The following is a 12935-nucleotide window of genomic DNA, read 5'->3' on the forward strand; positions in this document are numbered from 1 at the left end:
TTTTTGCAAATTGGACTGCCGCAGCTACTGGAGGGGAGATAATAATCGCACAGGAGCCAGGGTGGCACAGAGCAGCTGTGCTCCCAGGAGGCTACGAACAGAGGCTCAGTTACTGAACAGAAAGGAACAGTGTCCAGGGCCCGGAGTCCCCAGGAGCACAGATTCCACTTCCCGGGCTACACTTGGAAGCTCTGAGCCTCGTCCTTGGTTCTGCAAAGATACCTATTTGTGTTGTTAAGGATGGAGGCCTGTTTGTGTTCCAGCTTCAAGCAAAGCAAGGATGCAATCTGAAGAGTAGTCTCCAATGTCAGAAAATGATTTTTAAAACTGAAAACCAGTCACCTCCACTCCACCAGCAGCTTGCCAAATGACCGAATTTCTCGTGCACTAGAGTCCACATCAGTAAGTTCTGGGGGCTTGGAAGAGGGGGCATCAAATAACCCCCAGCCCAGGTCTAATTGGTGCACGTACAGTGAATATAAACTCATGTTCACTACTCTCATCCCAAGCCAAACATCTGGGGTGAAGCACAAAACAATGGCTAAATCTGCTGCTGCTGCTGCTGCTAAGTTGCTTCAGTCGTGTCCAACTCTGTGCAGCCCCACAGACGGCAGCCCACCGGGCTCCCCCATCCCTGGGATTCTCTAGGCAAGAATACTGTAGTGGGTTGCCATTTCCTTCTCCAATCCATGAAAGTGAAAAGTCAAAGTGAAGTCTCTCAGTCATGTCTCTTTACCCCCTAAAGGTATCGAAAAGTCAAATATTAAGGACTGATGCTCCTGAGTGTTAAAATGATTTGATCTGCACTTCAAAATTTTTGTCATAGTGAGGGGTGAGCCTGAAAGGGACCGTGAGGGATGTCTCAGCCTGAACAAACACCCCCCAGGGGCTGCACTCACCATATTAGGGCAGAGACTTATTCTAAGGACGCCATCGTCGTGAGTCCATCTCCCACCCCCACCTCCCCATCCTTCTTCTAGCCACTTTCCAACCATCTGGGAACTGCCTCCTTTCAAATATCCTGACTGGTAGCAACTTGACCTCCTCTTGACCTCCTGGGGCCTCCCTGGTGGCTCAGATGGTAAAAGAACCTGCCTGCAATGCAGGAGACCCAGGTTGGGAAGATCCCCTGGAGAAGGGAATGGCAACCCACTCCAGTACTCTTGCCTGGAGAATTCTATGGACAGAGGAGCCTGACAGGCTACAGACATTGGGGTCACAAAAAGTCGGACACAACTGAGCAACTAACATTATTATTGACCTCTTCTAAGGATACATTTGATTTGAAAAATCAACCCAGTCTGGTGAGCAAGGAGGATGAAATAAAGCTGGATTTTACCATCTGGGGTGAAGCACAAGTTATGACCATATAAGGAATGAGGTCAATCTTCTGGAACTGTGTGTGAAGGTATATATATATATCCATCCTCTGAAAGCCATTCCTAAAGGGAAGTGGCAAATGTGTTTTCAGCTAAGACTTCATCATCAGAAAACACATCTTCCCCAAGGCTAATATAAATCCTGGTAGGTTTATTTTTGCTTCTGAATCGTTTTTGCTACTCTTTGCCAGAGTTATCAATTACTCATCTTTCTGGATGGTAGATGCATTGAATAGCTTTGGCTATTTCATAGCCAGTTTAAAGGCTTTTCCAATTTTATATCGAATGCTTGTTATAGTTTTTTATCCTCACTTGCTCAAAAAATAACGCGGGTGCTGTGAAGGGTCAAAGACCTTCAGTTACCAACTGGGTATAAGCCATCTGAGAGGCAGGAAGCTGTTGCCAACAGTTCTGAGTGGGAGCGGATTTGCCTGTCTGGGTTCTTTTCCACAAACCTTAGAGTCACCCCCCTCAACCCCACTCCAGAGTCACCCCCCTCAACCCCACTCCACTTTTAAGATGAAGCAAGTAAGCAAGTCTGTAAGCCTAAGTGAAGACAAAATGGACAAAGGAAAGGTTTTTCCCCTCCTCTCCTACTGGTATGGAACCCTTGGGGGGCTTGTTTGGATTAAACCTTAATGGAGAAGATGGCAAACAACTCAGTGTGACCCTCCAGTACATAGTGTAAAAAAAGGTGGACTGGTGAGTACTACCTCGAAGCTCTCCTTCACACTTCAGCTACCAGTGATTGCCAGCAGCTCTAGAAACGGCCCCCTTCCTGGGGCAGCAACTTCTAAAAGGCCACAGAACTTCAGTTAAGGGCTGGTTCAACCCGCCCTAGGAAACCAAACCTAGAGATTACCTGTCGAGTCACAGACTAGTCAGTAGCAGGGCTCGGATGCATGTCCTTGTCACTAACCCCCGGCACCTACAGAGGAAGTCTCGGCCAACTGCCAAAAGGAATGGACAGAGAAGTGATTCAGCAAAGGGGCCTCGGTGGCTCAGGATTGCTTTGCAAGGGGCAGCAGTGAACCTCTTAGAAAACACCGCGGAGGGAGGAGGAGAAGGGAAAGAGGAATACAGATAAATTTATTAGTTAAATACTGATTTTACAGCCATTTCACCTTAAGACAACGTTAGCAGTTTTGTGGGTTAGGGAAGGGTATACAAGGGGTGGAGGGCGGCTTTCGTAAAAGAAAGCCGATGTAAATGATGATTAAAACAGATCTTGGGTTTAAAGATAACCCTGCTACCGCCGGGAGGATTGCGGGGCGGGGGCTGGGTGTTTGTGGAGTAGCACAGAGGAAGGCCAGTCAGCTACACTCTGCGGGCAGCCAGGGCACGGAAGGCAGCAACTTCGCGAGCCCCGGGTCACGGGGAGAAGAGTAGAGATAGGAACGCCGAGAGGAGGCCGATTGCCGAATCGAGGGAGCGGCAGGCGCCCCCTCGCGCCTTTGTATCTTCTCTCATCGCTCGTCGTCTTTCTTCCATGAGTTGTGTTGTGTTTGTTTAAATATATATTGGAAAATCACTAGCATTTTTGCCTCCTGGACAGACGCCTTTCTGCTGGAGAAAGGACGCGGGTGCAGGCAGCGCGCGCCCCTCAGATGGACTCGGCCCGCAGCCCAGGCAACAAGTGCGTTTCCAGGGAACCACAGCGCATCCCCAAGTTCCAGGCCAACAACTCCGCCCCACGCAGCGCAGCCCCAGCCTGGTTGGGGGAGGCCGTCCACCAGACAACCTGTCCAGAAGGATCTCAAGTCTTAGATGACTGCTAGTCAAATTCGCTTCAGCAGCAGAACCTTTTTTGTTCTTAGGAACCCCCCTGAGCGTGATCGGGCGGAAGCAGGATTCGGGGACTAGTTCAAACTGCAGGCTGAGCAGAATCACCGAGAGCAGCGGAGGGGCGTTTCTTTGCAGAGGCCTCGAGGAGGGAGGGGGTGAAGAGAAGGAGCAATTTGAGCCGAGGAAGGAACTTGCAGGGAGACGAGGTTGCCAGGTAGCGAGTTTACGGAAGCCACTCTCCCCACGCAGCATCTGGTAACACTGGCCCTACACGCAGTGTTTCTGGAGTCAAGATTCAATATGAGGGATGCGGGCGCACTGAGCCCGAAGGGGAGTGTTGGCCGAGGGCAGGACCGGCCGCGGGGCGGTTCAACAACAGATGCCCGCTCTACCTGCCCTGGGATCCCCGGTGCCCGCAGCACCGTGGAAAGGCCACCAGCTTGGGTGCAGTGGTGGAAACGGGAGAAGGACTTCTCGTCTCTTGTCGGGGGTGACAGGGCAGGAAAATGAGAAAAGTCTGCAGCTCCGTGGGAGGGGATGAGGTGTGCTCCTAGTGAAGGGGGTGGTGGGCTCCTCCTGATCAGAGTCTGAGCTCTCCAGTCCCCCATCTTAAAAAGGTATGCGCTAAAATCCCCTAAGCAAATCATTGACTTCAAGTTTCTTCCCAGTTGTTGTCTGGAGTCATTCCCAGACAGAGCAGGCCGGCACCCTGGAGCCCAGAGCCTCATCTCTGCTGTCCCCCGTGTCCCCAAGTCCGGGCAGGAATCCGAAGAGGGAAGGGGTGATATTATGCAGTGATTATGTCCCCATGACTGTCAGCCAAGGCCAGGCTGTTCCAAGGGTCCTGCTTGGAGCTGGCCTGTGGTGACTGGCTGACAGAGGACGCGTAGCCTTGCGGGGAGAGCTTCAGAGCGGAGAGGACCGGGTGGATGGAGGACCCATGGCCAGACATCGCACTGACCGAGAACGTCTGAAAGTGAAAGGTATAAGATACTATCAGTGGGATCCTTCCTACCGGAGAGGGGAGCCCTACTCTGTAGCTGTGCCCAGGCTGACTCCCACCCCAGGAAGGGGACCAGAGGACAGGGTCAAAAGACAAGGGCGGGAGAGGTACCATGCCGCACTGCTGGCCCCCTGACCCCTGAGGTATGAGAGGCAAGGGATCCTCCTGACTGACCAGCAGCTTCTGAGCACTGACCCGGTAACTCTGTGACTATTCTGGTTTCTCAGACGCCTTTGATGACTGCATCAGACATTTTCTATAATCTTAGCACCATCAGTGTCTATTTTCCAAATAGAAGCCATTCCCCCCTGCCCAGAAGGGGCTCCTGGTTCTCTCGGTCCCACAGGACCAGTTTCTCTTCACTCAGACAGCAGAAAGCTCATTAGGACATGCTCACGTCAAGTACAGGAGGAGAAGAGATCAGTTAATGGGAGCCTATGACCAAGTTTGGAGGGATTCTGGTCCCAAATTGGGGAGCCACAGAGGGAAGAGGGTGGAGGAGTAGGGTTGCCATCATATCTGACAGAGGGACATGAGGGTCCCGCTGGCCCATCTCTGGACACGTGTGTGAAGCTGGACCTGCAGCCAGCTCTCATTACAATAGCATCCTGCCTGTGACCCCTCATCAACCCCAAGCCTCCCACCCTGCCCGCTGCAGCTTCCACAGGCCAGGAGGGACCTCATCCTCCTGTTAAAATCTACCTACCGTCAAGGTCAAGCCACCCTCACTGAGGAGAAAGACTTGCTTAGAAAGCCCCATTCTGCTTCCCACAGCCTGGGATGGGTTCGCCACTTCCCCCAGCGAGCCCACAGTCTAATTCAGGTTGCAGTCATGCTGTGTGCCAGCCCGTCTTCACTGGCCCTGGCACAGGTGTTGCTGTTTAGTCACTAAGTCGTGTGTGACTCTTAGCAACTCCTTGGACAGGCTCCTCTGTCCATGGGGATTTCCCAGGCAAGAGTACTGGAGTGGGTTGCCATTTCCTTCTCCAGGGGTTCTTCCCAACCTAGGGATCGAACCTGCATCTTCAGCACTGGCAGGCGTGTTCTTTACCATTAAGCTACCAGGGAAGCATGGCACAGAGTGTATCACGGTGTGTATCCAAATCGTTGCAGCTTGATCAGATATGCTGAAATATACCCCTGTGTGGACAGCCCCTTGCCTCAGCTGGGGGCCTGGCCACCTGGAGTCTACTTCCCCACGGGCAGTACCTGCGACAGGGAGCTGCTGGGCCCGTAGTGGGATGACAGCCCGGGCTCTGTTTTGATGGGGCGCATCTCCTCACTGCTGCTGGCGGCCACACTGCTGGAGCTGCTGGAAGCGCTGGTGGTGGGAGGGAGGCTCTCACTGCCGGAGGGACCTGGAACAAGGCAGAGTCAGGACACCCAGCCTAGGGCCCGGGACACATGGATGGTGGCCCTTGGAGCCAGCTGGGGCAGATCAGCGCTAATGGCTCTGTGTATACTTGCTGGGGAGAGAAGAAGCAGGGCCCTTCATCAGGGCAGGGTGGTCGTTCTCATGATGAAGCAGGAGCAGCAGAATTTCAAGGGAACTTCTTCAGATGACTGGCTCATCCCCCCTTATCCCAGATCCTTGGGGCCACATATGTCTCAGGATTCAAAACTTTTGGATTTTAAATGGGGCAAGACCTGTATATTATAGAATATCTGCGGCAGGGTCTGGGACAACACCCAGTAATTAAATACATTAATAGTTCTCCAGCAAAATGTGAATACTCACACATGGGATAAATAAAGATTATAAATAGCCTGTGTCAGTTCAGATTACCTCTTGCTGCCAAATCTAGCTCCCTGGGTTTGGAGTTTCTGATGGGGGATCGTACACCTGATCCTCCAGGACTCCACCATGTAAAGAGATGAAGTTCCCAGGGGAAGGTGCTGGACATACACACAGTGTGCAAGGAGGGGGAAAGGCCGAGGACCAGCTATGAGACACTGCACGTTCTAATAATACGTGACTGCCAGAAGGGGTAAGCCACTGTGGAATCTGGAAAAGGAGCACTTCGGTCACGTTCTCAGTAGTGGAACAGGGAAAGTCATCCGAACTTGTCAGGCCTTACATTAGAAGATAAAATTTCCATCAGGTCAGCTGACTTATTTTCTCTGCCCCTGCCACATTTTCCAGTAAAATCTTTGACAGTGGTACTGACTGAGAAGGAAGTGCTCTTTTTTTAGACTTTTTATTTCGTATTAGAGTTTAGTTGATTAACAATGTTGTGATAGTTTCAGATGGACAGCAAAGGGACTCAATCATACATATATATGTGTCCATTCTCCCCCAAACTTCCCTCCCATCCAGGCTGCCACATGACATTGAGCAGAGTCCCCTGTGCTACACAGTGGGTCCTTGTTGGTTACCCATTTTAAATATAGCTGTGTGTACATGTCAGTCAAGCAGGGAATGCTCTTGGTAGGGGACCCAAGTAGTCCTCATCTTGAAATCTAGAAATGGAGAGGCAGAATATATATTGAACAGAATATCCATATTTCCTAAGTGAAACCACAGGGGTTTTAATCCCAGCTATGTGACCCTTGTTAAGTCACTGCCCTCTCTGAGCCTCAGCTTGCTCATTAGTAAAATGGGGATCATAAATGGGGTCTAGTGAGGGTCTTTAAGGATCAAGGAGACAGTATTTGTGAAGGAGGTTTATAGAGCACAAAGTACACACAATGTCAATCATACACTAGCTTTCAAATCAATATCCAAATCTAACTGAACACAACTCAAGGCCCCTGTGTTTCTTGACCCCAAAGCGAACCAAAGCGAACCAGAAGGACTTGAGTTCTTGAGTAGCTGCTGCACTAAAGATGGAGGGACTGAGGAATTTTCCTTTTTCCTCTGAGACCAGTCTAGCTGGACCTCTTCGATCTTTGCAACTGGCAAAAATCAGGCCATGACAAGAACTGAGCTTGCTTTAAAAGCTCCCAATACGTTCCAATACAGTGTTACTTTTGCACTAAGTTATTCATCCTGTCCTCAAAGGCGAGAAATGGACGATGCTATCATTACACCTCTGCAGCCTGGGCTGGCCCACCTGAGCATACACGATGCTCATTCACTCTGAGGGCTACTGAGTTATTCATAGAATTACACAGAGATCTTTTTCTCACCTGCCGGTGTCTTTGATTTGTTAAGGTTCTTGGGCTTCCGTTTTCTGGTTTGAATCCCCTCTTTCCGCATTGCAAGAGGCCTGGGGACCTAGGAGGTTGCAAATCAACACACATGGTTTTCCAGTTGTACATGATCTGTGACAGTATTTACACAACACACACACACACACAAATACACACTAGGAAGGCCAGATCTGTACAATTCCTCTACAAACTCTGGGACTGAGTCTAAGTGAATCAGGCCTGGAATTCCTTTTGAGCAAGAAATCAATTCTATTAAAAAGATGAGTTGAACACTTACATTTTGGGATACCGTACTAGACCCTGGGGAAACAGACTTAAAGACACAGTTCCTTGCCTGTAGAGTTCACAGTGTGTTGGGAAAGACAGACAAATAGAAAATAACCAGATTTATAGGTGATGTGGGAAAACAGAAAAATAAAAACACAACTCTGCCTTGGATTGGGGGAGGGAAAGTGGCAGACTGGCAGGGTCCTCTTTCTAGTATTTTAAAATAGTGTGCCTTGCCTACATCTGGGTTCTTTCAGGCCTGGCCAACCAAATCGTTCAGTCCCTGGTCTATGCTAGTCTCTCCTATGGGACTAATACAGGCCACAGCTGCAAATACCAAAGGAAAAGCCACAACCACTTTTGAGATATGAACATGGAATTGTTAAAGAAAGAAGTGTGGGGGACTCCCTGACAGTCCAGTGGTCACGACTCTGCGCTCTCACTACCAAGGGCCCAGGTTCATTCTGTGGTCAGAGAACTAAGCCACCAGAGTGGCTGAGAAATAAAAGGGGGCAGCAGCATACGTGAACCTGAACTGCCTTCCAGTCAGCCTAGTCAGATGAGACAGCACCTCCACCTCTGGAGGAAAGCGTCCTTCCCTCCCAGCCCTCCTCCCCTCTGCCCACGTTGAGCCTTCTTGAACACCATCCTGACTTCAGAAGAATCCTGCCCTCATGTGCACCCCCACCCACATTAGTACTTTAAAAACACTGTCATAAAATGCACACCACATAAAACTTACCACCTTAAGCATTATTAAATGTTTAGTTCAACACTCAAGCATATTCACGCTGCTATGCAACCGTCTCCGCCATTCATCTCCAGAACACTTTCATCTTGCAAAACTGAACTCTCTGCTCATTAAACAGGAACTCCTCATTCTCCTCTCCCCTTACCCCCTGGTTGTACTTTCTTGGGGTATCTTTTCCCATATACTAATATGAGTCGGTATACAATCAAATATATCTTTTTCTTTTATGGCTTAAGAGTTCTGAAAATTTGCTGAAGAAGAGTTCTCCTCCCATCCCCAAGGTTATATAACCTCTCTCTCTACATTTTCTTCTAGTATTTTTACTGTCCCTTTTTAAAGAGGTTTTACATTTTATATCTTTAATACACCCAAGTTTATTTTTGGTTTTGGTAGGAGGTAGAGGCCAAGTTTCATTTTTGTGTTCCAGACTGTGTCAGTACAAGCATTCTTAAAAACCTATTCTTTATCCATTGAATTTTTACCTTTGTTATATATCATACTACCACATATACAGACTACTTTTGAGTCTCTCCATCGGTAAAACGGGAATTAGACTTATGTAGTATTAAAGATGGAAGTGATGTTCCCTAGCAATGTCTCTGCTATGGTCTGAATGTGTATCCTCCTCAAACTGATATGTTCACAAACCTATAATCCAAGGTGACTGTTTGGAAGATGATGAGGTCATGAGGTTGAGCCCTGATGAATGGGATTAGTGGCCTTATATAGGAGACCCCACAGCATCCTTGCCCCTTCCACCATGTAAGGACACAGTAAGAAGTCTGCCACCAGACAAGGGGTCCTCCCTTGATCTGGCCTCTGATCTCAGACCTCCAGCTTCTAGAACCACAGAAATTAATTCTTGTTGGTTAAGCTGCTCAGGAGGGCTTCCCTGGTGGCTCAGACAGTAAAGAATCCACTTGGAATGTAGGAGGCCTGGGTTAGATCTCTGGGTAGGGAAGATCCCCTGAAGAAGGGAATGGCTACCCACTCCAGAGAACTTGCCTGGAGAATTCTTGCCTGGAGAATCTCCCTTGGACAGAGGAGCCTGGCAGGCTCCAGTCCCTGGGGTTGCAAAGAGTCGGACGTGACTGAATGACTAACACACACACGTACACACGTGCGTACACACACACACACACACACACACACACACACACACACACACACACACACACACACACACACACACACACACACGCTGCCCTCTGGGCCTCCCGGGGGCTCAGTCAGTAAAGAATCCACCTGCAATGCAGGAGACCCCAGCTGCCCAGGCTATGGCATTGTTTCAGCAGCCTTAATAGATTGCTGTAAGACAGTCTCTGGACCTTCCAGATTGAAGTATATGTAAGAAGGAGACAATGAATTACAATCTGTGGGGAAGAAGAGGGATGAGACCCAAGCTGTGGAGTACAGGACGTGGTGTGGAGGGAGCCTTACGCCATGGAGCTTCATGTAGAGGCCGCAGGCATTACACACTGGCTCGCCCTCGGCGTTGCGGCGCCACAGCGTGGTGGTGGTGGTCTGGCAGTTGGCGCAGGAGAGGCCCACTCGGCGCGAGGCAGACTGCAACACAGGAGACAGACCCTTCAGGCCCAAGGCAGGTGCCGCGGCATCTGCTTCACCAGGAGCAACCGCGGGGCGGGGCCACGTGAGTCTCAGGCTCGCCGCCACCGCAAGGGATGCTCCGATGCTGCGATGCCCGGATGCTGGGAATCGGGTGCCCCAGCCTTTCACGGGTGCATGGGACCGAGGGCTGGGCTGCCCGAGACAGCAAATCCTGGTCATTCCTGCTGCGTCAGCGACATTATCAGTCACTCACGTCAGGGAAGAGCCCAGCAACCACTGGGCACGCAGTAAAACTTCTCCCCAAAGTGGAATTAACCTGGGCCTCAGGGGTGGGAGTTGACAATCACTGTATCCCAGAGACTTCAGACACTGACTTCAAGAGAGGGAAGCAAGCACCACGGTTTATTCCCCTCTGTTCTTCCTTCCCTAGTATATGTGAAAGCTATTGGTCAAAATTAAATCGTGGTGGAAATGACCAGGAAATTAGGAGCCAAAACTTGCTTCTATCTCCTCCCCAGCCACAGGGCCCAGCACACCCTCACATAATCTTTGGGTCTGTCAGCAGATCAACTGAAAACGGAGGAAGTCACAACATAAAAAGGAAGAGTCAGCCTTCCTCACGGGGTTGACGTGAGCACAGGAGACACACCACACAACGCCGGCAAGGCGCAGCCTCACTTTTCGCTTCTGCGTAATTAAGGGGTTGAACTAAACGGGCTGGACCATCCTCACAGCTCAAACTAACACTGAAGGTGGAAGAAACGCCTCTTTGCCACCCATCCAATCCTTCAACCTGCACCTTCTTTGAAATATAACTTGAAACCCCCAGATTGGAAACCAGGAGCTTCCCACCGAGGCTGAGCCCGAAGCCAGGAACTGAGAGAAGCAGAGACGCAAGCCCCCTGCCCCCTGCCCTGGCCACGCGGCACCAGGCCCTGGCTTACCAGGCGGCGCTGGGGCTTGATGAGGGGCCGGTTGATGCCGTTCATCTTGTGGTAGAGGCCGCAGGCGTTGCACAGGTAGTGTCCTGTCCCGTCCCGCCGCCACAGAGGGGTGGACATGGCCCCACAGTTGACACACTCTCTGCCTTCCGAGAAGTCATCAAGCATATCTACTGGGTGGGAAGCAACACAGAGGATTAGCTCTCCGCTTACGCCCGGAAATCTCACGTCGGACAACCCGGAGACCACAGCAACGATGGCCTTTCCTTGCAAGGAGGGGCAGACGCGTCACCTTGGGCTGCCATGTTCTTCCTCACTCTGCCCTCACCCTGGAGAACCGGCTCCAAGGCCTGTCCTGGGGAGTGGACATTTTACCGCCGACATCACAGACACAGCAGGGCTCTCCCCGGTTGTGACAACAGGAAGGGAGGGCGGCAGAAACCACCAGCACCTGGACCTCCCGCTCCTTCAGAGCTGGGGTCTCACCCGACACTGAGTTCCACTCAAGACCTTCTTTCTCTCTTTTTTCCCTTTCAGAATTGAGATTTCAGTTCCTTTTCAGTAAAAAGATAATAAATATTTACTTCAAGAAAGTTAAATGCTGAAATGTGTAAAAAGAATATAGGAAACACATGTAATTCTATAACTCAAAGATCACCATGTTATTAAGTTTGTTCTATTATTAAGTTTGTTCTATACTTTATATATTGACATAGGTTTGCCTACTTGAGGTCAGGCCATGTCATTTTGAGCCTGTCTTTTCAGTTCATATCAAAGCATTTTCCCATATTAGAAATTCTTCAGAAACTTTAGTGTATATTATTCCATCACAGAAATGCACCATCCTTTATTCTCATTGAATTTTTACTAAGCCATTACCCAGCTTCCGATTTTTGTAGACACAGCTCATTCGGTAAACCACTCTTAGCATTTCTGGTTATTTCTCAGGATATTCCCCTAGATATAGAATTACTGAGCCAAAGGGACTCTCTTTTTTGAAAGCTCTTGAAATTTTCAAACTTCCCTGCATGAGAAGGTTGTAATTCATTTTTCTCATTTCAATATCTGTATGATTATGCTATGTCCAAGTCTGACATTTTTCTTGCTTACTGGAACAAAGAAATAAAGGTGCATATTATGAGCAATGATGCCTTAGAGTGGAACCCATCCACAGGAACGTGGCCATCCCTGCCACTCCCCTGCACTCGATCACATGCCCCTCCCTCCCCCACATGCCCCTCCTTCCCCATCCCCTTTGTCTTCCATGGTCTATAGAAATTTTTTAATATTTACTTATCAATTGATTGATTGACTGATTTGGCCATACTGGGTCTTAGTTGTAGCATGTGGGATCTAGTTCATGGACCAGGGATCGAACTCAAGCTCCCTACATCGGGAGCTCAAAGTCTTAACCACTGGACCACCAAGGAAGTCCTAATATCTATAGAATGTAACAACTGACATATTTCACTCATGTCATCCTGCTGGGATAGGTTGGGCCAGTTTTCTTATTCCCGGATATCTATATAAAGCCTGGTTGAGAACTCCCAGAAGTCTCTCTGACTCCACAGTATTGCTTCCTATTATGACAAATTTTACATACTTTCTAATTTTCTGTCCCTAAATACAGCCACTCTGGTGTCCCGATTGTTCTCATCCTACTACGAGAAGCAAGAGTGGATTTTTCTCTAGTTCACGGGGAGACTTGAGGAGGAGGGTAACACCTTTCTCTGCCATCAGGACTTAGCCCCCTTGCCCTGGGGGTTAAGGTCTCACATTCTGCCAGTTCTGTGGGCCCACTACCTGCTCTAAGGGAACATGAGCTAAGAAAGAAAAGGATGGTGGGGGGCCCTCCCCTCAAGTCTGGGTACACAAACAGTCATTTGCACCTGCAAACAAGTAACTGTGAGTCAATAGTGTGCAGGTGTGAGGGGCTGTTTGCTCAGTCTGGGGAGCTGAGCACACACAGTCACAAGAGAGGCTATTTTTGCACCCAGGTCACACTGAGAACCCTCCAGCAAGGTCACTGGCCTTCAGAGCCCCACATGGCATGACGACTCCTGTACTCAGCTTTCTTTCCCAAACCT

General features: G+C 49.6%; 1 protein-coding gene across 3 annotated transcripts in view; it reads right to left on the reverse strand.

Moving 5' to 3' along the window:
- Window positions 1-2506: 2506 nt before the first annotated feature.
- The window catches only part of GATA4 (GATA binding protein 4), a 79442-nt gene continuing 69013 nt past the window's right edge, over window positions 2507-12935 (reverse strand). For 2 of the 3 annotated variants that reach the window (XM_068973546.1, XM_068973545.1), the window contains exons 3-7: window positions 10852-11021; window positions 9779-9904; window positions 7297-7384; window positions 5377-5525; window positions 2507-4134 (exon numbers count right to left, since the gene is read on the reverse strand). In XM_068973546.1, the coding sequence (XP_068829647.1) occupies window positions 3952-4134; window positions 5377-5525; window positions 7297-7384; window positions 9779-9904; window positions 10852-11021 (716 nt within the window). In that variant the 3' untranslated portion in view covers window positions 2507-3951. The remainder of the gene's footprint in view (window positions 4135-5376; window positions 5526-7296; window positions 7385-9778; window positions 9905-10851; window positions 11022-12935) is intronic. The other variant, XM_068973547.1, reaches the window with a different exon arrangement.

This window comes from Capricornis sumatraensis, chromosome 6, assembly GCF_032405125.1.
Source record: "Capricornis sumatraensis isolate serow.1 chromosome 6, serow.2, whole genome shotgun sequence".
Classification (NCBI taxonomy): Eukaryota; Metazoa; Chordata; class Mammalia; order Artiodactyla; family Bovidae; genus Capricornis; species Capricornis sumatraensis.